Source organism: Ranitomeya imitator, chromosome 9, assembly GCF_032444005.1.
Source record: "Ranitomeya imitator isolate aRanImi1 chromosome 9, aRanImi1.pri, whole genome shotgun sequence".
NCBI lineage: Eukaryota > Metazoa > Chordata > Amphibia > Anura > Dendrobatidae > Ranitomeya > Ranitomeya imitator.
This window is the reverse complement of record NC_091290.1, coordinates 154,857,345-154,885,261: the sequence shown is the minus strand read 5'-3', so window position 1 is coordinate 154,885,261 and position 27,917 is coordinate 154,857,345. Positions and strand designations below refer to the sequence as shown.

General features: G+C 52.2%; 1 protein-coding gene across 5 annotated transcripts; it reads right to left on the bottom strand.

Moving 5' to 3' along the window:
* Positions 1–740: 740 nt before the first annotated feature.
* On the bottom strand, positions 741–27,917 carry MMP15 (matrix metallopeptidase 15). Of its 5 annotated transcripts, none has more exons than XM_069739557.1 (10): positions 27,670–27,917; positions 27,455–27,603; positions 20,612–20,734; positions 10,989–11,293; positions 10,316–10,477; positions 9,957–10,162; positions 9,168–9,306; positions 8,946–9,096; positions 6,686–6,801; positions 741–1,962 (listed from the first exon to the last, which is right to left on the bottom strand). In XM_069739557.1, exons 1-10 carry the CDS (start codon positions 27,799–27,801, stop codon positions 1,565–1,567), a joined length of 1,881 nt encoding a protein of 626 aa, XP_069595658.1. In that variant the 5' UTR covers positions 27,802–27,917; the 3' UTR covers positions 741–1,564. The 5 variants fall into 5 exon arrangements, with proteins under 5 accessions (XP_069595658.1, XP_069595660.1, XP_069595662.1 ...); XM_069739559.1 differs by having other exon boundaries at positions 741–2,021; positions 27,670–27,909; XM_069739561.1 differs by lacking the exon at positions 27,455–27,603 and having other exon boundaries at positions 27,670–27,911.

Genomic DNA, 27,917 nt, shown 5'->3' with positions numbered 1-27,917 from the left:
CCCCCTCTCCCCAGACACTGAGGGTGTGACCGATGCTTGTCCTGTAGGACCCCCCTCTCCCCAGACACTGAGGGTGTGACCGATGCTTGTCCTGTAGGACCCCCCTCTCCCCAGACACTGAGGGTGTGACCGATGCTTGTCCTGTAGGACCCCACTCTCCCCAGACACTGAGGGTGTGACCGATGCTTGTCCTGTAGGACCCCCCTCACCCAGACACTGAGGGTGTGACCGATGCTTGTCCTGTAGGACCCCACTCTCCCCAGACACTGAGGGTGTGACCGATGCTTGTCCTGTAGGACCCCCCTCACCCAGACACTGAGGGTGTGACCGATGCTTGTCCTGTTTGACCCCCCTCTCCCCAGGCACTGAGGGTGTGACCGATGCTTGTCCTGTAGTACCCCCCTCTCCCCAGACACTGAGGGTGTGACCGATGCTTGTCCTGTAGGACCTCCAGCCTCTCCTGATACAAATTTCCACTTTCTGACAGGAAACTTTGACTAATTAGATGAGAAGGAATGCACTTCACAGAAGGTGGACCATGCTGCACTACAAGGGCCAGGAAGAGGGAGAAGTGATACAACTGTAGAGCTGCCGCTATGTGGTATTTTCCCTATCACATGGAGGACGCAATCCACCAGTGCTGTGCACGAAACTTACCCATCAGTCCACTATGACAACACTCCTTGAGAGACTGTACACCTCCAGCGCGCTTACTCACTGAACCAACATAACATTTTACATTTTAAAGGTTAAAAAAAATTTAATAGAAACATTTTGAACAGCTGATTAGTCGATTACTGCGGCCTCTGCCCCTACAGAACTTCCCTTCTTTTCCAAGACCACCATTCCACAGGAACAGCAGAGACCCTCTGCAGATGAGGGGGCGGCCTCTGCAGACGAGGGGGCGGCCTCTGCAGACGAGGGGGCGGCCTCTGCAGACGAGGGGGCGGCCTCTGCAGACGAGGGGGCGGCCTCTGCAGACGAGGGGGCGGCCTCTGCAGACGAGGGGGCGGCCTCTACAGACGAGGGGACGGCCTCTGCAGACGAGGGGGCGGCCTCTGTAGACGAAGGGGCGGCCTCTGTAGAAGAAGGGGCGGCCTCTGCAGACGAGGGGGTGGCCTCTGTAGACGAAGGGGCGGCCTCTGTAGACGAGGGGGCGGCCTCTGCAGATGAGGGTGCGGCCTCTGTAGATGAGGGTGTGGCCTCTGCAAACGAGGGGGCTGCCTCTGCATTCAGCTCCTTTTCATCTTAGGACTCATTCAGTGCAAAATAAACATTTTAGTTGGCGGCGACACCAGATCCGCACTCACAGCAGAAATTCATTGGAAGGGTCGGGGACACGTGCATCACAGAGTACCAACAACTGCAGGGTGCATATCACAAGTGCAATTCTCACAGCAGCCACATGGTGTCATTGTCCAGAGTAAAGCGGCAGCACGCCTGCAGGGGGCAACAGACAGGACCCGCCAGGGGAGGGGACTGCTCCCAAGTTAGCACCACAAGACCAGAAATTAAATGTACAAAAATCAAAATGGCCGGAGAAGAAAGGATTTGACGTCGTCGATCACACCCATTCCTGCAGGGAGCGCTTGCAGTATCGCAGAGACCGGGGGGGGCCTTTCCTGTGCATCTGAACAATGACATAGATCAATCCCAGGACGCATAGCAGCAGGAGAAGGGGCACAATAACCATGGCAACACTGACCGCCCGCGTGTATTCATCAATATGGATGACAACATCCACATCATGGCCACCGACATCCTCCTCCTCGGGCCCAACATCAGGGTTAAATGGCGGCCGCTCCACATCTGGCCAGCGGGGGGCAGCATCTGGCTCTCGGGACACTTCCTCCTGGCAGCCCATGAAGTCTCTCAACATGGACTTGGGGTATCCGGGCTCCGTCTTCAGTCGCTGGTTGTCAAACTTCCAGTACTTGACCCCTCTGTAAAAATACGTGTAAGCTGCGGAGACGAGAGACAAACAATCAGCACCACCCTCGTATCATGAGGGGGGGACGAGGCTGAAAAGAAAGAAAGTGATATGAGCCAACTATAATGGAGGGGGGTATGTGCAAAGTACGGGAAGATAGGACAGGGGACGAGAAATGCGCCACCAGGAGACCAGTCGTACTTGGTCAGTTTGCCCTCATGTTGTTTCCAGAAAAGTACACATCAAAAAGGAAGACGGAGGAGACATTTGTATGGGAAGAGTGATGTGAGGAGGAGCCGTTGGTATGTGAGTAGTAATGTGAGGAGGAGCCGTCTGTCAGGAGGATCCGTCTGTATGTGAGTAGTGATGTGAGGAGGATTCATCTGTATCTGAGGAGTGATGTGAGGAGGATCGGTCTGTATGTGAGGAATGATGTGAGGAGGAGACGTCTATGTGAGGAGTTATGTGAGGAGAAGACGTCTGCATGATAGGAGTGATGAGGAGGAGACGTCTGCATGATAGGAGTGATGAGGAGACGTCTGCATGATAGGAGTGATGAGGAGGCGAAGACTATATGTTAGGAGTGATTAGGAGATGTTTGCATGATAGGAGTGATGAGGAGATGTCTAACCATCAAGCCAGGAAAGTGCCAGATGGGCATGAGAGCGGTCCACTACCTGGGGCACCGGGTGGGAAGTCCATAAAGCCAGAGCCTGGGAAAGTGGACGCGATAGTAGCCTGGCCCACCCCCAGGACCAAGAAACAGGTGATGTCCTTCCTGGGCACTGCAGGGTACTAGAGGTGCTTCGTACAGAACTATAGTAGCCTGGCAAAACCCTTGACGACCTCATCAGGAAGAAGCTACCCCAAATAGTCAACTGGACTGACGGCTGTGAGGGGGCCCTGTGCAACGCTCCTGTGTTGAAAGAAGTCGATCGTTCTTGGTGCAGTCCGACGCCAGCGAGTTTGGCCTTGGTGCTGTGCTCAGCCAGGTCAACTCGGGGAACCACGAGCACCCCGTGTTGTACCTGAGCCGGAAGCTTCTGCCGAGGGAAGTGGCCTATTCCACTATCGAGAACGAGTGCCTGGTCATAGTCTGGGCCCTGCAGCGCTTGCAGCCCTAACTATACGGGCACGCCTTCAATGTGGTGACCGACCACAATCCTCTGCGCTGGCTACAAGCCATATGTGGAATCAATGGAAGGTTGCTACACTGGAGCCTTGGCCTCCATCAGTATGACTTTACCCTTGAACACAAAACTGGCAGGGGGCATGGCAATGCAGATGGATTGTCCCGCCAGGGTGAACCTGCTGAGGTGCGCATGGAGGAATACCGAGAGATCCTGCCTCCGTAGCGCAGTCCATAAGGGGGATGTGTCAGGAACATGAGGTATTTGATTGTGTATTATCGCGCACACAGAGCTCTGCTACATCCAAGAGCAGAGAACAGACGCTGTGGGCCATTCTGACCCCCCTTCTTCTCACTCTGCCTCCTGCTATGTGTGTAATTCAAAACCCTCTCTAGAATCACTGAAGTTTATTGCTCTAAGCGGCAAGCAGATCTCCCTACACTCCTCATTCCCCCCTCCCATCTAATACTAGTTGGAATTGGTGTAAAGCCCTGAGTTTTTTGTTCGATTAAAGTTATATAGTGGCACCGATTTGGGCTAGAGAGATAAGAATTGTATATTCCGGGTGTACATCGGTAGATCTATCACTCACTGAAAGCGCTAGCAGCTAAACGCAATGAGTGCAAAGTGCGGATTTCTCAGCAAGCGGTTCACATAATTACTCCTTGTTCAAACTTTAAAGAACGTCCCTGATGTGGGGAACATCATGAGCATGGTGTTGTACTTATGCGAGGTTCACACAGCAAGTTCTACATAAAAATAGTTAACAGCTATAAGTAAAGGGGAGGTGTCAGCCTCAAAGTGATGTCACCACAGGGGGAGTGCCTGGGTATTGGGCTAGAATAACTTAGTGAGACCAGCATTCTGGGAGTGTTTTTTGTTTGGGGTCTTGCTGCTGTACACAGGGGTGCTGTGCATCTGGATATATGCTCACCCTTCCCCCCAGCACACGGCCAGCCTAGATAATACCATGACATAACGACCCAAGTGTTCTTTTCAAGTTTAATCCCATTTTATTTGTAATTTGTATTGTACACATGATTTTGTCTTCTTTATAATATCTTTTAATTTTTGTAAACACTGCCTACCTTTTTATGGAGTAAAATATACAATTTACTAGCTTGTCTTTCCCTGCTCTATAACAAACCGTACGTCCTCATAGGTGAATTACGCTGCTGGTTTGGCTCTGGACCCGTTAATCCTTAGGAAATTGGAGGTGGTGGCAGCACACTTTGTTCTGTGCGATTGGGAATCTCTGTAGCGACCGGCGGCGTTGATAAGCATTGTTCCCACATGAGTGGGGGTAGTTATATCGCCCTCAATGCAGCGTGACCAATAGCCAGTACATAGCAGGCAGCCTTGCTGGCGACTAATTACCCTAGGTGCGGTACTTGATCTGACCTGAGGGTAAGGAAGGGGGGGGGGGGTGCCACAGAGCTGAAAGTTCCAAACCGGAACTGGGAAGTGGGATATAGATAAATCTTCATAAGAAGGAACCAGGGGCAATCAAACGACCCCGGTTCATGACAAATTGGTGTGAGTGGTGGGGATGATAAAGGTATCTTCCCTGTGAACCGTGACAGATTGGTGGGATCCCTGACATATCCGTTGGGATCCGTGACATATTGTTGGCAGCACATTGGGATCCGTGACAGTGTGACTACAGAGGGGAGCTGTGGATATATGGTATATACAGAGAGTGTGACTACAGAGAGGAGCTGTGGGTATATAGTATATACAGAGCATGTGACTACAGAGAGGGGCTGTGGATATATAGTATACAGTGACTATGAACAGCCGCCCCCTCAACTAGTGATGATTTCATAAGAGGCCGAGATGCTTTTTTAGAATATAACAAACGCTTCATTACAGCACGCTCTTCTCTGACGCTGCTGCGGTGGTTGGATGACACACGTCACGTTCTTCTCTGACGCTGATGCGGTGGATGAATGACACGTCACACTCTTCTCTTACGCTGCTGCGGTTGATGGATGACCCGTCACGCTCTTCTCTGACGCTGCTGCGGTGGATGGATGAAATCTCACACTCTTCTCTGACGTTGCTGAGGTGGATTGATGACACACGTCACGCTCTTCTCTGACGCTGCTGCGGTGGATGGATGACATGTCACACTCTTCTCTGACGTTGCTGAGGTGGATTGATGACACACGTCACGCTCTTCTCTGACGCTGCTGCGGTGGATGGATGACACACGTCACGCTCTTCTCTGACACTGCTGCGGTGGATGACATGTCACGCACTTCTCTGACGCTGCTGCGGTGGATGGATGAAACATGTCACGCTCTTCACTGACGCTGCTGCGGTGGATGGATGACACGTCATGCTCTTCTCTGACGCTGCTGCGGTGTATGGATGAAATGTCACACTCTTCTCTGACGCTGCTGCGGTGGATGGATGACACGTCACGCTCTTCTCTGACGCTGCTGCGGTGTATGGATGACACACGTCACGCTCTTCTCTGACGCTGCAGCGGTGGATGGATGACACGTCACGCTCTTCTCTAACGCTGCTGCGGTGGATGGATGACACGTCATGCTCTTCTCTGACGCTGCTGCGGTGGATGGATGACACGTCACGCTCTTCTCTGACGCTGCTGGGGTGGAAGGATGAAACATGTCACGCTCTTCTCTGACGCTGCAGCGGTGGATGGATGACACACGTCACACTCTTCTCTGACGCTGCTGGGGTGGATGGATGACACGTCATGCTCTTCTCTGGCGCTGCTGCGGTGTATGGATGAAATGTCACACTCTTCTCTGACGCTGCTGCGGTGGATGGATGACACGTCACACTCTTCTCTGACGCTGCTGCGGTGGATGGATGAAATGTCACACTCTTCTCTGACGCTGCTGCGGTGGATGGATGACACACGTCACGCTCTTCTCTGACGCTGCTGCGGTGGATGGATGACACACGTCACGCTCTTCTCTGACACTGCTGCGGTGGATGACATGTCACGCACTTCTCTGACGCTGCTGCGGTGTATGGATGAAATGTCACACTCTTCTCTGACGCTGCTGCGGTGGATGGATGACACGTCACGCTCTTCTCTGACGCTGCTGCGGTGTATGGATGAAATGGCACACTTCTCTGACGCTGCTGCGGTGGATGGATGACACACGTCACGCTCTTCTCTGACGCTGCAGCGGTGGATGGATGACACGTCACGCTCTTCTCTAACGCTGCTGCGGTGGATGGATGACACGTCATGCTCTTCTCTGACGCTGCTGCGGTGGATGGATGACACGTCACGCTCTTCTCTGACGCTGCTGGGGTGGAAGGATGAAACATGTCACGCTCTTCTCTGACGCTGCAGCGGTGGATGGATGACACACGTCACACTCTTCTCTGACGCTGCTGCGGTGTATGGATGACACACGTCACGCTCTTCTCTGGCGCTGCTGCGGTGGATTGAAGACCTCCTCCTTCTCATGCACTTGTATATTTACTCTTCTTTTTATCCTGTTCCTCAAATGAACTTTATAGACATTTGTATTTAACGGCAAGTGAATTCCCTCCGTATTATCACATGACCGCATAGCCAAAGCACTATACTATTACTCCCTGTTATCAGCCATTTCTAGAATCATCATGTTATACTCACAAGTGTCTGATTCCATGTAGGCGCCCTTAGGGGAGTCGGGAATCCCAGCCCAGACCTTTATGGATTTGGGATAACCTATATCTACAGAGCGAGTCTTCTCACTGAAACGCCAGTAACTGAGGAAAACAAAATACACCATAAGATTATGGGCACGAGGCAGGGGGGCGGAACGAGGGAGGGGTGCAGGGTCAGCACGAGCAGGGCTGCGGGGTCGGCACGAGGGAGGGGTGCAGGGTCAGCACGAGCAGGGCTGCGGGGTCGGCACGAGGGAGGGGTGCAGGGTCAGCACGAGGCAGGGGGGCGGGGGCGGAACGAGGGAGGGGTGCAGGGTCAGCACGAGCAGGGCTGCGGGGTCGGCACAAGTGCAGGGTCAGCATGAGGCAGGGGTGCGGGGTCGGGATGACGTGCAAATGGAACACGAGGAAGAGGAGCGGGGTCAGCACGAGACGAGGGAGCACAAAATGAGGATGGAAACGAGGTCAGGGTGACCAGGGGGCGCAGCACGAGGAGGGGAGTGTGGTTAGGGTGACAAGAGAGCATTAGGAGGAAAACAGGGTGTCACGATAATGCAAAAATGCCATATTGAGAGTTTAGGTCTAGAAGATACCATGGTACAGACACATGCTGCAGATTCGACCCCTCTTTCTCCCCCACTGCTGATACAAAAACAAAGCCCTATGGCAGACACACTCTGTGCAACTTACTTGATACTAATGTGTAGCAACCCCCACTGAGCAGTTTATGGCTTTTAGCTGCAGCAGACAAATCTCCCTACCCTACTCATTCCCCCCTCCCACCTGGTACTGGTTAAAACTGGTGTGGAAACCATGAGCTTCCATTGTTCTATTAAAGTGATATATCGGGGCACCGATCCGGGCTAGAGATACTCTGTGTTTACACTTAAAAGAATCCCCATGATGTGGGGCACATTCTGATCATTGTGTCTTTCGTATACGAGACTCATACAGCGAGTTAGGCATAAAAATAGTTTTCGGAATTCTAAGTAAAGGGGAGGTTTCAGCCTCTAAATGAGGTCACCACAGGGGGAGTGCCTGGGTTTTGGGCTGTAAGATAACTTAGTAAGAAAGTAGACTTGCAGTGTCTTTTTGTCCAGAGTCTAGCTGCTGTACAGACATGTGATGCATCTAGATGTAGCCCCTCCTCCTCCAGCCATGATGATGCAATGACATAATGACCTGTAAGTGTTCTTTTCAATTTTAATCCTTTTTTTAAATTTGTAATTGTATTGTACATATGATTTGTCTTCTTTATATCTTTTTATACTTTGTAAACACTGTCTACCTTTTTTGGAGTAAAATATAAACTACTAGCTTGTCTCTCCCTGCTCTATAACGAACTCTCACGACCTCAAGTGAATTATGCCGATTTGGGCTGGCTCTGGACCCGTTAATAATTAGGAAATCGAAGCTGGTGGCAGCAGATTTGTCTTGTGCGTTGGGAGTTTTTCTTTTGACGGTAGAACTGATAATTATTGTCCCCGCCTGAGTGGGAGTAGTTATATCGCCCTCTCTGCAGTGTGCCCAATAGCCAGTACATAGCAGGCAGCCTTTCTGGTGACTAATTATCCTAGGTGCAGTACTCTGACTGACCTGTGAGGTACAGGGGCGCCAGAGAGCTGCAAGTTCCAAAACGGAACTGGGAAGTGGGATATAGATAAATCCTCTTCAGAAAGAACCAGGGGCAACCAAACAACCCCGGTTCATAACAAATTGGTATGAGTGGTGAGGATGATCTTCCCCGTGAACCATGACATATTGGTGTGATCCCTGACATATCCGGTGGGATCTGTGACACAGGGTTATAGGGTGACGGGTGGGAGCAACAAGAGGAAGGGAGTGTGGTCAGGGTGACGAGCAGGTGAAGCACAAGGATGGGAGAGGAGTTATGGTGAAGAGCTGGTGCAGCATGATGTTGGAAGCAGGGTCCAGGTGACGAGGTGGAGCAGCACGAGGAAGAGTGCGGGGTCAGGGTGAGGAGGGGGCGCAACACGAGGAAGAGTGCGGGGTCAGGGTGATGAGGGGTGCAGCATGAGGAAGGAAGCGGGTTTAGGGTGATGAGGAACTGCAGTAAGAGGATGAGAGCGGGGTTAGGGTGACAAGGGGGTGCAGCATGAGGAAGCCAGCAAGGTAAAGGTGACGAATGGGGAGCAACTGTATGGTGAACCTGTCAGCGGTGGTTGCACTCTGTCAGGAGGGGGTCAGTCTTGCCCCTTGCCGTGAGCCCCCAGATTCAGGCTTACCTGTCTCCCCGAAAGAAGTAGGTGTATCCGGTGGGCTCCCAGAATATGGCCGTGTCAATTCTATCGTAGGGGATGCCATAGCCCAGGCTGCTCAGCGGCTGCGGATACCCAGGCTCTAGATTGGCCTCACGGAACAACCAGAACTTATCCCCTGCCGATCAAATGATTACATTTAGATGACCACGCTCCTGCCGCCTCCTCCACCTCCTCCCCCAGACTCACCTTTAAAAAAAACAAACTTCCCATCGTCTCTCTCGTATACGGCGCTGATATTGGCCGGGAGTCCTCTCCAGAAATGGCCGATCGGCATGGGATAGTGATCCAACACCCGCTTGTTACGCAATCTCCAGAACCAGGCACCCTGCGCAGGAACAGGACCCAGTCAGTTGACCGCCCCATGACAGAGGGTGAGGGGCCACCACCAAGCTGGTCTGTCCCGTGAGGTCATAATGATGTCAGGAGTGCTTGAAGGCACATGACAGGGATGAGGCTTTATCATAGCGAGCTGGGGGCCACAGGATAGTGAGCAGGTGGGCGCATCATAGAAAGTGGGGGCCACATCATAGCGAGCAAGTGGGTGCATCATAGCGAGCGGGTGCCACGGCAAAGTGAGCAGAACAAGTGGGCGCATCATAGAAAGTGGGGGCCACATCATAGCGATCGGGGGGCCACGGCATAGTGAGCAGGTGGGCGCATCATAGTGAGCGGGAGCCACGGCATAGTGAGCAGGTGGGCGCAACATAGCGAGCGGGTGCCACAGCATAGTGAGCAGGTGGGTGCATCATAGCGAGCGGGGGGCCATGGCATAGTGAGCAGGTGGGTGCATCATAGCGAGCAGGGGGTCACGGCATAGTGAGCAGGTGGGCGCATCATAGCGAGCGGGTGCCATGGCATAGTGAGCAGGTGGGTGCATCATAGCGAGCTAGGGAACACGGCATAGTGAGCAGATGGGAGCATCATAGCGAGCGGGGAGGGACACTGCATAGTGATGTCAGGATCAGATCAGTTTACCTTGAAGACAAACATCTCCCCTCTCAGGACGGCCACTGCATCAAAGTTTCCCTCACAGATATCGGGTCCATACTGGTCCGGCCTTCTAGGGGGGGCATTTCCAGGCCGCTCTGGCTTTCCTCCCGATGGTATTTTTGGGGGTCTCCTGTCAGGGCGGCCAGGAGTTGGAATCGGCGGGGTGCTCGGGGTCTCACCGCCTGGACCTCCTGCGCAGATAAGAGTAAGAGACACTGCCGGTGAGCGGCCCGAGGGGAGTGATGGGTGAGCAGGAGCCTGCGGGATCATGGGAAAGGGCAATAGGGTGAGATGCAGGAACAATAATGGGGTGAGGAGAATGTGACGGGAGCAGGGATCCTCACCATACAGCTGCTGGATTCCACGCCTGTCGTCCTCAGGCAGCTGGAAGTTCTCGGTGTCCATCCACTGGTAGAACGGCGCCATGATAGCAGTGGGGTTATTAGAGTGCTCCAGGCCCAGCGAGTGTCCAAGCTCATGGACGGCCACCAGGAAGAGGTGATTCCCTGTGAAGAACAGAGGTTACACCCCACCGATCCCAGTTGACGCTGGAACATCCCAGTCTACGTACTGGCCCCTCGCCCATCCCGGGGCTCCGGCAACTCGTCCTTCCCGGGGCTCCCGCACCAGCCGCTCACCCATCCCGGGGCTCCTGCACCAGCCCCTTGCCAATCCCGGGGCTCCTGCACCAGCCCCTTGCCCATCCCGGGGCTCCTGCACCAGCCGCTCGCCCATCCCGGGTCTCCTGCACCAGCCGCTCGCCCATCCCGGGGTTCCCGCACCGGCCGCTCGCCCATCCCGGGGCTCCCGCACCGGCCGCTCGCCCATCCCGAGGCTCCTGGATAGCCGCTCGCCCATCCCGGGGCCCCCACATCGGCTGCTCGCATACCACAGGCCCTGCTACTCCTAGACCCCTTGTGGCCACCGCCTACAGCTACACGACACCACACAGAGACCCTGAGCCCAACACCCCCAGCCATACAACTACCCAAAGCCTCTCAAAAATCAGGTCCTCACCTGACAAGTCACTGTTGTCCACGGTCCAAGGTTCTTCTAAGTCAAAATGAGCGTCACCACCCATTCCCGGTCCAGGGAAGTAAGCGTGTGCCAGGAAACCACCGGGACCATCAAAGGGAGAGCTGTCACCATGGAATCCGGAGGCAAAGAGAATAAGGATGTCGGCACCAGTCTGGCGCTGAAGTAAGCTCTCATATGGGACTTCTGAGAAGGTGAGAGGTGTCACTCCCGACCACACAGCGAAGGCTCTCCGTACGGCGTCCTGCGAGTTATACACACCGAGCCGTGCAGAGTGGTTCTGTATACTGCGGGAGACAGGGAAGTCACCATGGTAACACACAGGCCCCACCCACCACAAAGGTCCCACCCCCAACCACACAAGCCCCACCCCCGACAACATAGCGAAGGCTCTCTGTACAGCATCCTGCGAGCTATACACACCGAGCCAGGCGGTTCTGTATACTGCGGGGGAGGGGGAAATCACCATGGAAACACAGGCCCCGTCCAGCACACACGCACCGCCGTCAATATTCTATTATGTCTCACACTCCAGAGCTGCACTCCCTACTCTGCTGTTACATTGTGCCTCATCCTCCAGTCACTTCCAGGGCCGCGGTCACACAGAGGTGTATTGAGGCTGTTAGAGTGCATGGGAATCACATGCATGGATGTGATGATGTGACAAAGTCCGGCATTGTGGTGAATGGCCGATATATGTGTCGCAGAGGAGGGGACTCTGCGCTGCCAGCCTAAAGCGATGTGTTCTGGGACCTGTAGTCCTATAAGTATAAGTGTTGTATAATAGTCATGGGAGGTTGGCAGGGCTAGTTATGTGAGATGGGTGGGACAAACTAGCCACACACCCACACTCCCACCCAGGGGAGTGGCTTAAGTGTATATATAATGTGACCAGAGTGTGGGTCACATGGAGTGCCTGTGTATGGTCGTTGTGAGTGACCTGTGTGAGGCTGTGTTGGAAGACCTGGGAGGAGGCTTCCTAAATAGCACATGGTGGGGCTTCAGACCTGGTGGCCTGGGTATTGGACGGTCCCGGCTGGGGATGGACGTCCTGAATAGTACCCGGACTGGCCACCTGTGTGATCCTGAGTAACCTGGGTGTTGGGAGGTCCTGGGAGTAGGACCGGATCCCTGAATAGCACGAGGTGAGGACAGGGATCTGCAGAGCCAGTGACAGCTACTGCAGAGGTCCCCAACTCCAGTCCTCAAGGCCCACCAACAGGTCATGTTTTCAGGATTTCTTTAGTCTTGCCCAGGTAATAATTGCATCACCTGTGCAATGCAAAGGAAATCCTGAAAACATGACCTGTTGGTGGGCCTTGAGGACTGGATTTGGGGACATCTGAGCTACTGTGTGGGGAAGCTACAGTCTTTCGGTGGGTCTGGACTGACTAATGTGTGCCGACCCGGCAAGTTGGTGATCCCTGTTTGGCAGCTTTCCCGGAAGGGTGAGGACTGACAAGGAGTCAGCAGGTGGAGCAGGAGCTCCCAGAAGGTACAATTGATTTGTTTGTGCTTCATATGTTAAATAAACTGTTGGTAACCCACGGCAACTGGTCAGGAGGACCAGCTTGTTTAGTTGCTGCAACCTGTCTGATATGAACTGTGTGGTAACCCACGGCAACTGGTCAGGAGGACCAGCGTGATTAGTTACCACAGACTAAAGGTACCGTCACACATAGCGACGCTGCAGCGATACCGACAACGATCCGGATCGCTGCAGCGTCGCTGTTTGGTCGCTGGAGAGCTGTCACACAGACCGCTCTCCAGCGACCAACGATCCCGAGGTCCCCGGTAACCAGGGTAAACATCGGGTAACTAAGCGCAGGGCCGCGCTTAGTAACCCGATGTTTACCCTGGTTACCATCCTAAAAAGTAAAAAAAAACAAACGCTACATACTTACCTACCGCTGTCTGTCCTCGGCGCTCTGCTTCTCTGGTCTGGCTGTGAGCGCCGGGCAGCCAGAAAGCAGAGCGGTGACGTCACCACTCTGCTTTCCGGCTGACCGACGCTCACAGCCAGAGCAGGAGGAGAGCAGAGCACAGCGCTGGGGGACAGACGGCTGTAGGTAAGTATGTACTGTTTGTTTTTTTACTTTTAGGATGGTAACCAGGGTAAACATCAGGTTACTAAGCGCGGCCCTGCGCTTAGTTACCCGATGTTTACCCTGGTTACCAGTGAAGACATCGCTGAATCGGTGTCACACACGCCGATTCAGCGATGTCTGCGGGGAGTCCAGCGACCAAATAAAGTTCTGGACTTTCTTCCCCGACCAGCGACAGCACAGCAGGGGCCTGATCACTGCTGCCTGTCACACTGGACGATATCGCTAGCGAGGACGCTGCAACGTCACGGATCGCTAGCGATATCGTCTAGTGTGACAGTACCTTAAGGTTCTGAGACTTAATGTGAAGATAATGTGTTAACGAATGGACTACATGTAAGTCAGTGATATGCAACTTGGCTTACGATGCGGTTTATGCTGTACATAATAAACCGTATGGACTGTTTTGTTTGCAAAAACCGTGCCCATGTACGTTAATCCCGTGCCAAGCGAGTGTCCCCCAATACACTCTGTGTGAGCAATCTTACAATATACAGGTCCTTCTCAAAAACTTAGCATATAGTGTTAAATTTCATTATTTACCATAATGTAATGATTACAATTAAACTTTCATATATTATAGATTCATTATCCACCAACTGAAATTTGTCAGGTCTTTTATTGTTTTAATACTGATGATTTTGGCATACAACTCCTGATAACCCAAAAAACCTGTCTCAATAAATTAGCATATCAAGAAAAGGTTCTCTAAACGACCTATTACCCTAATCTTCTGAATCAACTAATTAACTCTAAACACATGCAAAAGATACCTGAGGCTTTTATAAACTCCCTGCCTGGTTCATTACTCAAAACCCCCATCATGGGTAAGACTAGCGACCTGACAGATGTCAAGAAGGCCATCATTGACACCCTCAAGCAAGAGGGTAAGACCCAGAAAGAAATTTCTCAACAAATAGGCTGTTCCCAGAGTGCTGTATCAAGGCACCTCAATGGTAAGTCTGTTGGAAGGAAACAATGTGGCAGAAAACGCTGTACAACGAGAAGAGGAGACCGGACCCTGAGGAAGATTGTGGAGAAGGACCAATTCCAGACCTTGGGGAACCTGAGGAAGCAGTGGACTGAGTCTGGTGTGGAAACATCCAGAGCCACCATGCACAGGCGTGTGCAGGAAATGGGCTACAGGTGCCGCATTCCCCAGGTAAAGCCACTTTTGAACCATAAACAGCGGCAGAGGCGCCTGACCTGGGCTACAGAGAAGCAGCACTGGACTGTTGGTAAGTGGTCCCAAGTACTTTTTTCTGATGAAAGCAAATTTTGCATGGCATTCGGAAATCAAGGTGCCAGAGTCTGGAGGAAGACTGGGGAGAAGGAAATGCCAAAATGCCTGAAGTCCAGTGTCAAGTACCCACAGTCAGTGATGGTGTGGGGTGCCATGTCAGCTGCTGGTGTTGGTCCACTGTGTTTCATCAAGGGCAGGGTCAATGCAGCTAGCTATCAGGAGATTTTGGAGCACTTCATGCTTCCATCGGCTGAAATGCTTTATGGAGATGAAGATTTCATTTTTCAGCACGACCTGGCACCTGCTCACAGTGCCAAAACCACTGGTAAATGGTTTACTGACCATGGTATTACTGTGCTCAATTGGCCTGCCAACTCTCCTGACCTGAACCCCATAGAGAATCTGTGGGATATTGTGAAGAGAAAGTTGAGAGACGCAAGACCCAACACTCTGGATGAGCTTAAAGGGAACCTGTCACCTGAATTTGGCGGGACCAGTTTTGGGTCATATGGGCGGAGTTTTCAGGTGTTTGATTCACCCTTTCCTTACCCGCTGGCTGCATGCTGGACGCAATATTGGATTGAAGTTCATTCTCTGTCCTCCGTAGTACACGCCTGTGCAAGGTAATCTTGCTTTGCGCAGGCGTGTACTACGGAGGACAGAGAATGAACTTCAATCCAATATTCCGGCCAGCATGCAGCCAGCGGGTAAGGAAAGGGTGAATCAAACACCTGAAAACTCCGCCCATATGACCCAAAACTGGTCCCGCCAAATTCAGGTGACAGATTCCCTTTAAGGCCGCTATTGAAGCATCCTGGGCCTCCATAACATCTCAGCAGTGTCACAGGCTGATTGCCTCCATGCCACGCCACATTGAAGCAGTCATTTCTGCCAAAGGATTCCCGACCAAGTATTGAGTGCATAACTGAACATTATTATTTTATGGTTTTTTTGTTTGTTATTAAAAAACACTTTTATTTGATTGGATGGGTGAAATATGCTAATTTATTGAGACAGGTTTTTTGGGTTATCAGGAGTTGTATGCCAAAATCATCAGTATTAAAACAATAAAAGACCTGACAAATTTCAGTTGGTGGATAATGAATCTATAATATATGAAAGTTTAATTGTAATCATTACATTATGGTAAATAATGAAATTTAACACTATATGTTTTATATATAAAAATAAAGATTTATTTATTTTTATTTATATGCTAATTTTTTGAGAAGGACCTGTATATATATATATGTGAGTGTAGTGAAATATGTATAGGTCTATTGTGTGACTAGCAGTAATTAACATCTGACCTGAAGGCTGCAGGTCTCACAGGAGGTCACAACACATGTGTCTTGAGAAGGCAGTCTACTGTCTCCAATCTCACCAGGGGGTCGTGCTGGGAACCCAGAAGAAAGAGAACATTTGACACCTCCTAGCTCTTTGAAGAGAGATGTCAATTACAGCCTGACACTATCTGTAGGAAGCTTTAAGGCCCCTTCACATTAAGCGACGCTGCAGCGATACCGACAACGATCCGGATCGCTGCAGCGTCACTGTTTGGTCGCTGGAGAGCTGTCACACAGACCGCTCTCCAGCGACGCCGGTAACCAGGGTAAACATCGGGTAACTAAGCGCAGGGCCGCGCTTAGTAACCCGATGTTTACCCTGGTTACCTTCCTAAAAGTAAAAAAAACAAACACTACATACTTACCTACCGCTGTCTGTCCCTGGCGCTGTGCTCTGCTCTCCTCCTGTACTGGCTGTGAGCACAGTGGCCGGAAAGCAGAGCAGTGACGTCACCGCTCTGCTTTCCGGCTGACCGACGCTCACAGCCAGTACAGGAGGAGAGCAGAGCACAGCGCCAGGGACAGACAGCGGTAGGTAAGTATGTAGTGTTTGTTTTTTTTACTTTTAGGAAGGTAAACATCGGGTTACTAAGCGCGGCCCTGCGCTTAGTAACCCGATGTTTACCCTGGTTACCAGTGAAGACATCGCTGGATCGGTGTCACACACACCGATCCAGCGATGTCCACGGGAGATCCAGCGACGAAATAAAGTTCTGGACTTTCTTCAGCGACCAACCATCTCCCAGCAGGGGCCTAATCGTTGGTCGCTGTCACACATAACGATTTCATTAACGATATCGTTGCTACGTCACAAAAAGCAACGATATCGTTAACAATATCGTTATGTGTGAAGGTACCTTTACACAAAGAATCTCAGAGAAAATAATATATTCATTGGGGACGCAGCCGTGGTCCAATCAAAAACAAGCAATTAGAGTATCAACTTGAGGGGCTGGTCTAGAAATCTGACCTCCAGGGTGACTCTATAAATTTGGCTTGTACACATTCAAAATTGGTCACATAATGGGGGCAGCCTGGGAAGATGGTGTGATCCAATCCATATTCATCCTACAGTCAGGGAGCAGAAGCAGACTACAAGTTAACTATTTCTGTAAGTTTTCTCCTGTTTATTTTATACTGTTTTGTATACCTGTATGTCTTTTTATTACCATATCTTTATATTCTTTTTTTACTGTAAGCACTGTACCTTTTGTATTAAAGCATAAAACTTTAACAGTTGAACCTTGTATATTATAAAGAATCCATAGCCTTAAAGTGTTTGACCCTTATGAGTGACAGATAGTAGAAGTAACATTTCCGGGACACATTGCCTGCATGTTTAGTGAGTGGTGGCAGCGTGTATGAGCGGGTGTGTGGCCTGGGTCGGTGTGTGTGATTTATGCTCCCATTACAGCATAGGACAGAGGCTGAATGCTGGACTGAGAGTGGGGAGGTAGATTAACCCTTGCAAGCACAAACCCAAGTCACGCGCTGAGAGGGGAAACGTGACAAATTGGTAGCAGCACGGAGAGGGATCCGTGACAATTGGTGGCGAGCGGTGGGATAGAATTATTTCTATTAGAGCATTAGTGCCTGGTTTAAGCAATTATTCCCTGTACTAAAGAATTGGTATCCTTGCGAGGAGTGCACCAGTTCTACCAGGTTCAACTCAGTGCTTACTTAGACATACTTGCAAACATTTTCCCCTCCCCGTTTTTCTTTTCTATCTTTTATTTAGCAAAAAATGTTCATCGATATGGCAGTCCAGTACAAAAAGCTGAGCAAAGAAGCTCTGACCGCCCTCTGTGAGCAGAGAGGAATAGAAATGGCCGACAGATCCAGGGAGCTGCTGATACGCGCCTTGGTCGAGCAGGACATAGAGCAAAGTGCTGGAACATCTGGGCAAGGAGAGAGCCCACCTCAGAGAGACCCAGCAATGCCAGCTCTTGCACCGGAGAAGCCTCATGGAAGTGTCAGCAATGCCAGTGCTGAGGAGCCTATGGACTGTACTTTACAAATGGACTTACAATAGTTGGGAACAAGTGATCCCAATCTGCGCATGCAGCTTATTCTACAGCACCGACAGGCTGAGAGGCTGCAGAACACCGGGAAAACAGAGCTTTCCAGCTTCAGATGGCTCAAATAAAGCGGGGTATCAGTCCTCAGCTAACCCCCTCCCAAGACATAAATCCAAGTAGACCACATGTGGAAAACTTCCCTGTGATGGAGGGTACGGACTTGGAAACTTTCCTTCGGGGGTTTGAAAGAACCTGATGGCAATACCATCTACCCCGTGAGCAGTGGGTCCAGTATCTAACCCCAGGGTGGAGAGGCAAAGCCCTGGAAGTTTTTGCTTGCCTCCCACCAGAACTAGATGGGAACTGTCCCGTTTCGGATCCCTTCTCTGTGGTGTCACTAATTCGTCACGTGCCTGCTCTCACACGTGACTTGGGGTTGTGCCTGCAAGGGTTAATCTATCTCCCCATTCTCAGTCCAGCATTCAACCTCTGTTCTATGCAGTAATGGGAGCATAAATCACATACCGACCCAGGCCACACCCGCTCATATGCGCTGCCACCACTCATGGAATACACGGGTGATGAGTCCCGGAACTAACAATAATACTAATAAAAATATGTCTATCACTTATAAGGCTCACACACCTTTAGACTATGGATCCTTTAGAACATTCAAGGTTCAACTTGTTAAAGTTTTATACTTTAATACAAAAAGTTCAATGCTTACAATAAGAAAAAAGTATAAAAATATGATAAAAAGACATACAACTTATGCAAAACAGTCTCAAAATATACAGGAGAAAACTTACAGAAATTATCTAACTGGTAGTTGCTTTCTGCTCCCTGAGGGTAGGAAGAATGTAGATTGGATCACATCAGCTTCTCAGGCTGCCCCCATCATGTGAACACAATTCTCTGTCTGCAGCCTAAATTTATAACTTTGGCCTGAGGTCAGGTTTTTAGACCGGCCCCTCAGGCCAATATCATAACTGCTGCCTGTTTGATTGGGCCACGGCCGCACCCCCAATGAATATATTATTTTTTTTTCTTGTGGACAGGTTCTCAGGGATAGATTACCTTAGGCTGCAATATAGCATCTCCCCTCCAAGACCTCAGAGGTGTCAAGTGTTCCTTTGTTCTTGGCCTTAGCCAGACCTCCTTGTGGGATACAGAGACAGAATTTCTACTAGTCCCAAAGAAGTACCTATTAACACCTAGGTGCGACTTGCCTTCAGGACAGATGCTACATTATCACTAGTCACACATATAACCCTAGACATATGTCCCTACACACACACACACTATATATATATATATATATATATATATATATACACATAGATATATATATATATATATATATATATATATACACACACATATTTCACCACACCTCCCTCCTTATGAATAATGCCATGCACACGGTCAAGCAGTCCAGTGCCAGAGGCAGCAAAGCAACCCCAAAACATCAGGGAACCTCCGCCATGTTTGACTGTAGGGACCGTGTTCTTTTCTTTGAATGCCTCTTTTTTTTCTCCTGTAAACTCTATGTTGATGCCTTTGCCCAAAAAGCTCTAGTTTTGTCTCATCTGACCAGAGAACATTCTTCCAAAACGTTTTAGGCTTTTTCAGGTAAGTTTTGGCAAACTCCAGCCTGGCTTTTTTATGTCTCGGGGTAAGAAGTGGGGTCTTCCTGGGTCTCCTACCATACAGTCCCTTTTCATTCAGACGCCGACGGATAGTACGGGTTGACACTGTTGTACCCTCGGACTGCAGGGCGGCTTGAACTTGTTTGGATGTTAGTCGAGGTTCTTTATCCAACATCCGCACAATCTTACGTTGAAATCTCTTGTCAATTTTTCTTTTCCGTCCACATCTAGGGAGGTTAGCCACAGTACCATGGGCTTTACACTTCTTGACGACACTGCGCACGGTAGACACAGGAACATTCAGGTCTTTGGAGATGGACTTGTCGCCTTGAGATTGCTCATGCTTCCTCACAATTTGGTTTCTCAAGTCCTCAGACAGTTCTTTGGTCTTCTTTCTTTTCTCCATGCTCAATGTGGTTCACACAAGGACACAGGACAGAGGTTGAGTCAACTTTAATCCATGTCACCTGGCTGCAAGTGTGATTTAGTTATTGCCAACACCTGTTAGGTGCCACAGGTAAGTTACAGGTGCTGTTAATTACACGAATTAGAGAAGCATCACATGAGTTTTCGAATGGTGCCAATACTTTTGTCCACCCCTTTTTTATATTTGGTGTGGAATTATATCCAATTTGCCTTTAGGACAATTCTTTTTGTGTTTTTTCATTTAAGACAAATTAAATGAAGATAATAATAACAAAGAATTTGTGATTGCAATCATTTTCAGGAAGAAACTGAGTATTATCTGACAGAATTGCAGGGGTGTTAATACTTTTGGCCATGACTGTATATACACATATTTCACCACACACACTATTCTGCTGCTACATCATGTCTCATCCTCCAGAGCAGCAGTCACTGTTCTGCTGTGATATCATGTCTAGTGATGAGCGAATATACTCGTTACTCGAGATTTCCCGAGCATGCTCAGGGGTCCTCAGAGTTTTAGTTTTTCTTGCCGCAGCTGAATGATTTACATCTGATGGCCAGCATAAGTACATGTGGGGGTTGTCTGGTTGCCAGGGAATCCCCACATGTACTTATGCTGGCTAACAGATGTAAATCATTCAGCTGCGGCAAGAAAAACAAACTCCGAGCAGTAAAAAATACTCGGAGGACCACTCTAGTAACGAGTATATTCGCTCATCACTAATCATGTCCCATCCTCCAGAGCTGTGGTCACTATTCTGCTGGTGAATTGTGTGAAGGTTGAGAGCTGCTGTGCTTGGCTCTGCAGTGGTCACCTGTACGTCAGCTGCAGCTGGTTCCACTTGCGCCCGGTGTGGGCGTACCGCTTCCTGCGCATGCTGAACTTGGTTCTGCTCCCCAGCTGGTCGGGGACCCCGCAGCGCGGCTTCTGCATCCACCTGGCAACAAATGGCAGCCATGTCAGCAGGGGCAGGCGGTGACCCGGTGACAACACATTTAGGAGGATCTGCGAGCAGATTCCACAATACAATCTGAAGTCACTATTACACTATTTACCACTGGGTAAATCTGACAGGGAGAAGGACTTGGGGATCCTAGTTAATGATAAACTTACCTGGAGCAGCCAGTGCCAGGCAGCAGCTGCCAAGGCAAACAGGATCATGGGGTACATTAAAAGAGGTCTGGATACACATGATGAGAGCATTATACTGCCTCTGTACAAATCCCTAGTTAGACCGCACATGGAGTACTGTGTCCAGTTTTGGGCACCGGTGCTCAGGAAGGATATAATGGAACTAGAGAGAGTACAAAGGAGGGCAACAAAATTAATAAAGGGGATGGGAGAACTACAATACCCAGATAGATTAGCGAAATTAGGATTATTTAGTCTAGAAAAAAGACGACTGAGGGGCGATCTAATAACCATGTATAAGTATATAAGGGGACAATACAAATATCTCGCTGAGGATCTGTTTATACCAAGGAAGGTGACGGGCACAAGGGGGCATTCTTTGCGTCTGGAGGAGAGAAGGTTTTTCCACCAACATAGAAGAGGATTCTTTACTGTTAGGGCAGTGAGAATCTGGAATTGCTTGCCTGAGGAGGTGGTGATGGCGAACTCAGTCGAGGGGTTCAAGAGAGGCCTGGATGTCTTCCTGGAGCAGAACAATATTGTATCATACAATTATTAGGTTCTGTAGAAGGACGTAGATCTGGGTATTTAATATGATGGAATATAGGCTGAACTGGATGGACAAATGTCTTTTTTCGGCCTTACTAACTATGTTACTATGTTACTATGTTACACAGATGAGACTTGATGAGGCCGCTGTACTTACTGTGAAAGCCATATCAAATGAGGTGGAATAATCAGCCCAATGTGAACAAGAGTTTTTATGAAGAGGTAAGCTATAGGCTGGACCACGGTGAGTCATTGGACGTGGTATATATCGATTTTTCCAAAGCGTTTGATACCGTGCCGCACAAGAGGTTGGTACACAAAATGAGAATGCTTGGTCTGGGGGAAAATGTGTGTAAATGGGTTAGTAACTGGCTTAGTGATAGAAAGCAGAGGGTGGTTATAAATGGTATAGTCTCTAACTGGGTCGCTGTGACCAGTGGGGTACCGCAGGGGTCAGTATTGGGACCTGTTCTCTTCAACATATTCATTAATGATCTGGTAGAAGGTTTACACAGTAAAATATCGATATTTGCAGATGATACAAAACTATGTAAAGCAGTTAATACAAGAGAAGATAGTATTCTGCTACAGATGGATCTGGATAAGTTGGAAACTTGGGCTGAAAGGTGGCAGATGAGGTTTAACAATGATAAATGTAAGGTTATACACATGGGAAGAGGGAATCAATATCACCATTACACACTGAACGGGAAACCACTGGGTAAATCTGACAGGGAGAAGGACTTGGGGATCCTAGTTAATGATAAACTTACCTGGAGCAGCCAGTGCCAGGCAGCAGCTGCCAAGGCAAACAGGATCATGGGGTGCATTAAAAGAGGTCTGGATACACATGATGAGAGCATTATACTGCCTCTGTACAAATCCCTAGTTAGACCGCACATGGAGTACTGTGTCCAGTTTTGGGCACCGGTGCTCAGGAAGGATATAATGGAACTAGAGAGAGTACAAAGGAGGGCAACAAAATTAATAAAGGGGATGGGAGAACTACAATACCCAGATAGATTAGCGAAATTAGGATTATTTAGTCTAGAAAAAAAGACGACTGAGGGGCGATCTAATAACCATGTATAAGTATATAAGGGGACAATACAAATATCTCGCTGAGGATCTGTTTATACCAAGGAAGGTGACGGGCACAAGGGGGCATTCTTTGCGTCTGGAGGAGAGAAGGTTTTTCCACCAACATAGAAGAGGATTCTTTACTGTTAGGGCAGTGAGAATCTGGAATTGCTTGCCTGAGGAGGTGGTGATGGCGAACTCAGTCGAGGGGTTCAAGAGAGGCCTGGATGTCTTCCTGGAGCAGAACAATATTGTATCATACAATTAGGTTCTGTAGAAGGACGTAGATCTGGGAATTTATTATGATGGAATATAGGCTGAACTGGATGGACAAATGTCTTTTTTCGGCCTTACTAACTATGTTACTATGTTACCTTCCCCAGCAACGGCCTCCAGGTGATGGATATTCCAGGGCCAAGGCCACCACCAGGGCGCAGGAGAGTGGAGGCCGTCATCGTCTACACCACCAGGACGCGGGGGAGAGGATGCCATCACCATCTACACCACCAGGGTGCAAGGGAGAGGATGCCATCACCGTCTACACCACCAGGACACGGGGGAGAGGAGGCCGTCACCATCTACACCACCAGGATGCAAGTGAGAGGAGGCCGTCACCATCTACACCACCAGGATGCAAGGGAGAGGCCGAAACCGTCTACACCACAAGGACGCAGGGGAGAGGAGGTCGACACCGTCTAGACAAGGACGCAGGGGAGAGGAGGCCGTCACCGTCTACACCACAAGGACGCAGGGGAGAGGAGGCCGACACCGTCTACACCACAAAGACGCAGGGGAGAGGAGGCCATCACCGTCTACAGCACCAGGACACGGGGGAGAGGAGGCCGTCACCATCTACACCACCAGGATGCAAGTGAGAGGAGGCCGTCACCATCTACACCACCAGGATGCAAGGGAGAGGCCGAAACCGTCTACACCACAAGGACGCAGGGGAGAGGAGGTCGACACCGTCTAGACAAGGACGCAGGGGAGAGGAGGCCGTCACCGTCTACACCACAAGGACGCAGGGGAGAGGAGGCCGACACCGTCTAGACAAGGACGCAGGGGAGAGGAGGCCGTCACCGTCTACACCACAAGGACGCAAGGGAGAGGAGGCCGACACCGTCTAGACAAGGACGCAGGGGAGAGGAGGCCGTCACAGTCTACACCACAAGGACGCAGGGGAGAGGAGGCCATCACCGTCTACAGCACCAGGACGCAGGGGAGAGGAGGCCGTCACCGTCTACACAACCAGGACGTGGGAGAGAGGAGGCCATCACCGTCTACACCACCAGGACGCAAGGGAGACGAGGCCGTCACAGTGTACACCACCAGGATGCAGGGCAGAGGAGTCCGTCACCGTCTACACCACCAGGACGCAGGAGAGAGGAGGCCGTCACCGTCTACACCACCAGGACGCAGGAGAGAGGAGGCCGTCACCGTCTACACCACCAGGACGCAGGAGAGAGGAGGCCGTCACCGTCTACACCACCAGGACGCAGGGGAGAGGAGACAGTCACCGTTTACACCAGCAGGACGCAGGGGAGAGGAGGCAGTCACCGTTTACACCACCAGGACGCAAGGGAGAGGAGGCAGTCACCGTCTACACCACTAGGATGCAGGGGAGAGGAGGCAGTCACCGTCTACACCACTAGGATGCAGGGGAGAGGAGGCCATCACCGTCTACACCACCAGGACGCAGGAGAGAAGGAGGCCATCACTGTCTACACCACCAGGACGCAGGAGACAGGAGGCAGTCACTGTCTACACCACCAGGACGCAGGAGAGAGGAGGCCGTCACAGTCTACACCACCAGGACGCAGGAGAGAGGAGGCCATCACCGTCTACACCACCAGGACGCAGGAGAGAGGAGGCCATCACCGTCTACACCACCAGGATGCAAGGGAGAGGAGGCCATCACCGTCTACACTACCAGGACCCAGGGGAGAAGAGGCCGTCACCGTCTACAGCACCAGGACGCAGGAGAGAGGGGGTAGTCACCGTCTACAGCACCAGGACGCAGGAGAGAGGAGGCCATCACAGTCTACACAATCAGGACGCAGGGGGAGGAGGCCATCACCTTCTGCCACCAAAGCTCTAAAAGGAGGCTGGTGGTGTGAACCCTCCAGTGAGCGCAGGTGATTTGTTCCCGGGGGAAAAAAGGAGCAGCGCATCATGACAGCCGGGAAAGCTATACTAGTAGTAGACAGTGCTGTGGGGGGCTCTCTGGTAGTACGCTGTGCTGTAGGGGGCTCTCTGGTAGTACGCTGTGCTGCGGGGGGATCTGTGGTAGTACGCAGTGCTTTGGGGGGGATCTGTGGTAGTACGCAGTGCTTTGGGGGGGATCTGTGGTAGTACGCTGTGCTGTGGGGGGCTCTCTGGTAGCACGCAGTGCTGTGGGGGGCTCTCTGGTAGCACGCTGTGCTGTGGGGGATCTGTGGTAGTACGCAGTGCAGTGGGGGGGGATCTGTGGTAGTACGCAGTGTTGTGGGGGGCTCTCTGGTAGTACGCAGTGCTGTGGGGGGCTCTCTGGTAGTACGCAGTGCTGTGGGGGGCTCTCTGGTAGTACGCTGTGCTGTGGGGGGATCTGTGGTAGTACGCAGTGCTTTGGGGGGATCTGTGGTAGTACGCAGTGCTGTGGGGGATCTGTGGTAGTACGCAGTGCTGTGGGGGGCTCTCTGGTAGCACGCAGTGCTGTGGGGGGCTCTCTGGTAGCACGCAGTGCTGTGGGGGGCTCTCTGGTAGCACGCAGTGCTGTGGGGGGCTCTCTGGTAGCACGCAGTGCTGTGGGGGGCTCTCTGGTAGCACGCAGTGCTGTGGGGGCTCTCTGGTAGCACGCAGTGCTGTGGGGGGCTCTCTGGTAGCACGCAGTGCTGTGGGGGGCTCTCTGGTAGCACGCAGTGCTGTGGGGGGCTCTCTGGTAGCACGCAGTGCTGTGGGGGGCTCTCTGGTAGCACGCAGTGCTGTGGGGGGCTCTCTGGTAGCACGCAGTGCTGTGGGGGGCTCTCTGGTAGCACGCAGTGCTGTGGGGGGCTCTCTGGTAGCACGCAGTGCTGTGGGGGGCTCTCTGGTAGCACGCAGTGCTGTGGGGGGCTCTCTGGTAGCACGCAGTGCTGTGGGGGGCTCTCTGGTAGCACGCAGTGCTGTGGGGGGGCTCTCTGGTAGCACGCAGTGCTGTGGGGGGCTCTCTGGTAGCACGCAGTGCTGTGGGGGGCTCTCTGGTAGCACGCAGTGCTGTGGGGGATTTGTGGTAGTACGCAGTGCTGTGGGGGTGCAGTGCTGTGGGGGCTCTCTGGTAGTACGCTGTGCTGTGGGGGGGATCTGTGGTAGCACGCAGAGCTGTGGGGGCTCTCTGGTAGTACGCAGTGCTGTGGGGGGCTCTCTGGTAGTACGCTGTGCTGTGGGGGGGGATCTGTGGTAGCACGCAGAGCTGTGGGGGCTCTCTGGTAGTACGCTGTGCTGTGGGGGGCTCTCTGGTAGCACGCTGTGCTGTGGGGGGCTCTCTGGTAGTACGCGTTGCTGTGGGGGGCTCTCTGGTAGTACGCGTTGCTGTGGGGGGCTCTCTGGTAGTACGCGTTGCTGTGGGGGGCTCTCTGGTAGCACGCAGTGCTGTGGGGGGCTCTCTGGTAGCACGCAGTGCTGTGGGGGCTCTCTGGTAGTACGATGTGCTGTGGGGGGCTCTCTGGTAGCACGCAGTGCTGTGGGGGGCTCTCTGGTAGCACGCTGTGCTGTGGGGGGCTCTCTGGTAGTACGCTGTGCTGTGGGGGGCTCTCTGGTAGTACGCTGTGCTGTGGGGGGCTCTCTGGTAGTACGCTGTGCTGTGGGGGGCTCTCTGGCAGTACGCTGTGCTGTGGGGGGCTCTCTGGCAGTACGCTGTGCTGTGGGGGGCTCTCTGGTAGTACGCTGTGCTGTGGGGGGCTCTCTGGTAGTACGTAGTGCTGTGGGGGGCTCTCTGGTAGTACGCTGTGCTGTGGGGGGATCTCTGGTAGTACGTAGTGCTGTGGGGGGCTCTCTGGTAGTACGCTGTGCTGTGGGGGGCTCTCTGGTAGTACGCTGTGCTGTGGGGGGCTCTCTGGCAGTACGCTGTGCTGTGGGGGGCTCTCTGGCAGTACGCTGTGCTGTGGGGGGCTCTCTGGTAGTACGCTGTGCTGTGGGGGGCTCTCTGGTAGTACGTAGTGCTGTGGGGGGCTCTCTGGTAGTACGCTGTGCTGTGGGGGGCTCTCTGGTAGTACGTAGTGCTGTGGGGGGCTCTCTGGTAGTACGCTGTGCTGTGGGGGGATCTCTGGTAGTACGCTGTGCTGTGGGGGGCTCTCTGGTAGTACGCTGTGCTGTGGGGGGCTCTCTGGTAGTACGCTGTGCTGTGGGGGGCTCTCTGGTAGTACGCTGTGCTGTGGGGGATCAGTGGTAGTACGCTGTGCTGTGGGGGGCTCTCTGGTAGTACGCTGTGCTGTGGGGGGCTCTCTGGTAGTACGCTGTGCTGTGGGGGATCTGTGGTAGTCCGCTGTGCTGTGGGGGGATCTGTGGTAGTCTGCTGTGCTGTGGGGGGCTCTCTGGTAGTACGCTGTGCTGTGGGGGGCTCTCTGGTAGTACGCTGTGCTGTGGGGGATCAGTGGTAGTCCGCTGTGCTGTGGGGGGATCTGTGGTAGTCTGCTGTGCTGTGGGGGGCTCTCTGGTAGTACGCTGTGCTGTGGGGGGCTCTCTGGTAGTACGCTGTGCTGTGGGGGATCAGTGGTAGTACGCTGTGCTGTGGGGGGCTCTCTGGTAGTACGCTGTGCTGTGGGGGGCTCTCTGGTAGTACGCTGTGCTGTGGGGGATCAGTGGTAGTCCGCTGTGCTGTGGGGGGATCTGTGGTAGTCTGCTGTGCTGTGGGGGGCTCTCTGGTAGTACACACGGTCCTTACTCTCTCGTGCTGGCATCCAGCTCTCCGGACACCGGGATCCCGTAGAAGCGCTGCATTTCGGCGATGGCGGCGGACAGGCTGTGTGCGGAGCGCAGGGTGGACATCTGGCGGCTGGCCGGGGGCAGGTAGCCATAGAGCCGCAGCCAGGCCTGGGGAGAGAGCACAGGTCACACAGCAGCCGCAGCGGCCCCGCCACCGCCCCGCGCACTACGCACCTCCGCCCGGGGATCGTCCTCGCCGCCGGCCGCGTATCGCTGACAGGAGAGGAGGAGGACGCTGCAGCCCAGCAGCAGCCCCGGGGCCCGGCGAGCTCCTCGCCCGCTAGCTGTGGCCCCGCTGTCCGCCATGCCCCGGCTCTGCCCCGCTCAGTGTCGGGCGGATGAGGAGACGCTCCCGCTCTCAGGGCCTCGTCCTCCCCGGACAAGCGTCCGCTCCATGGAAGAGCCGCGAGCTGCGCGTGCGC

Coding starts and splice junctions, on each gene's coding strand:
- MMP15 (XM_069739557.1), bottom strand. CDS start 27,801: ATGGCGGACAGCGGGGCCACAGCTAGCGGGCGAGGAGCTCGCCGGGCC. Junction 27,604..27,669: donor AGGACGATCCCCGGGCGGAG/GTGCGTAGTGCG, acceptor CTCTCTCCCCAG/GCCTGGCTGCGGCTCTATGG. Junction 20,735..27,454: donor CTGGATGCCAGCACGAGAGA/GTAAGGACCGTG, acceptor ATTTGTTGCCAG/GTGGATGCAGAAGCCGCGCT.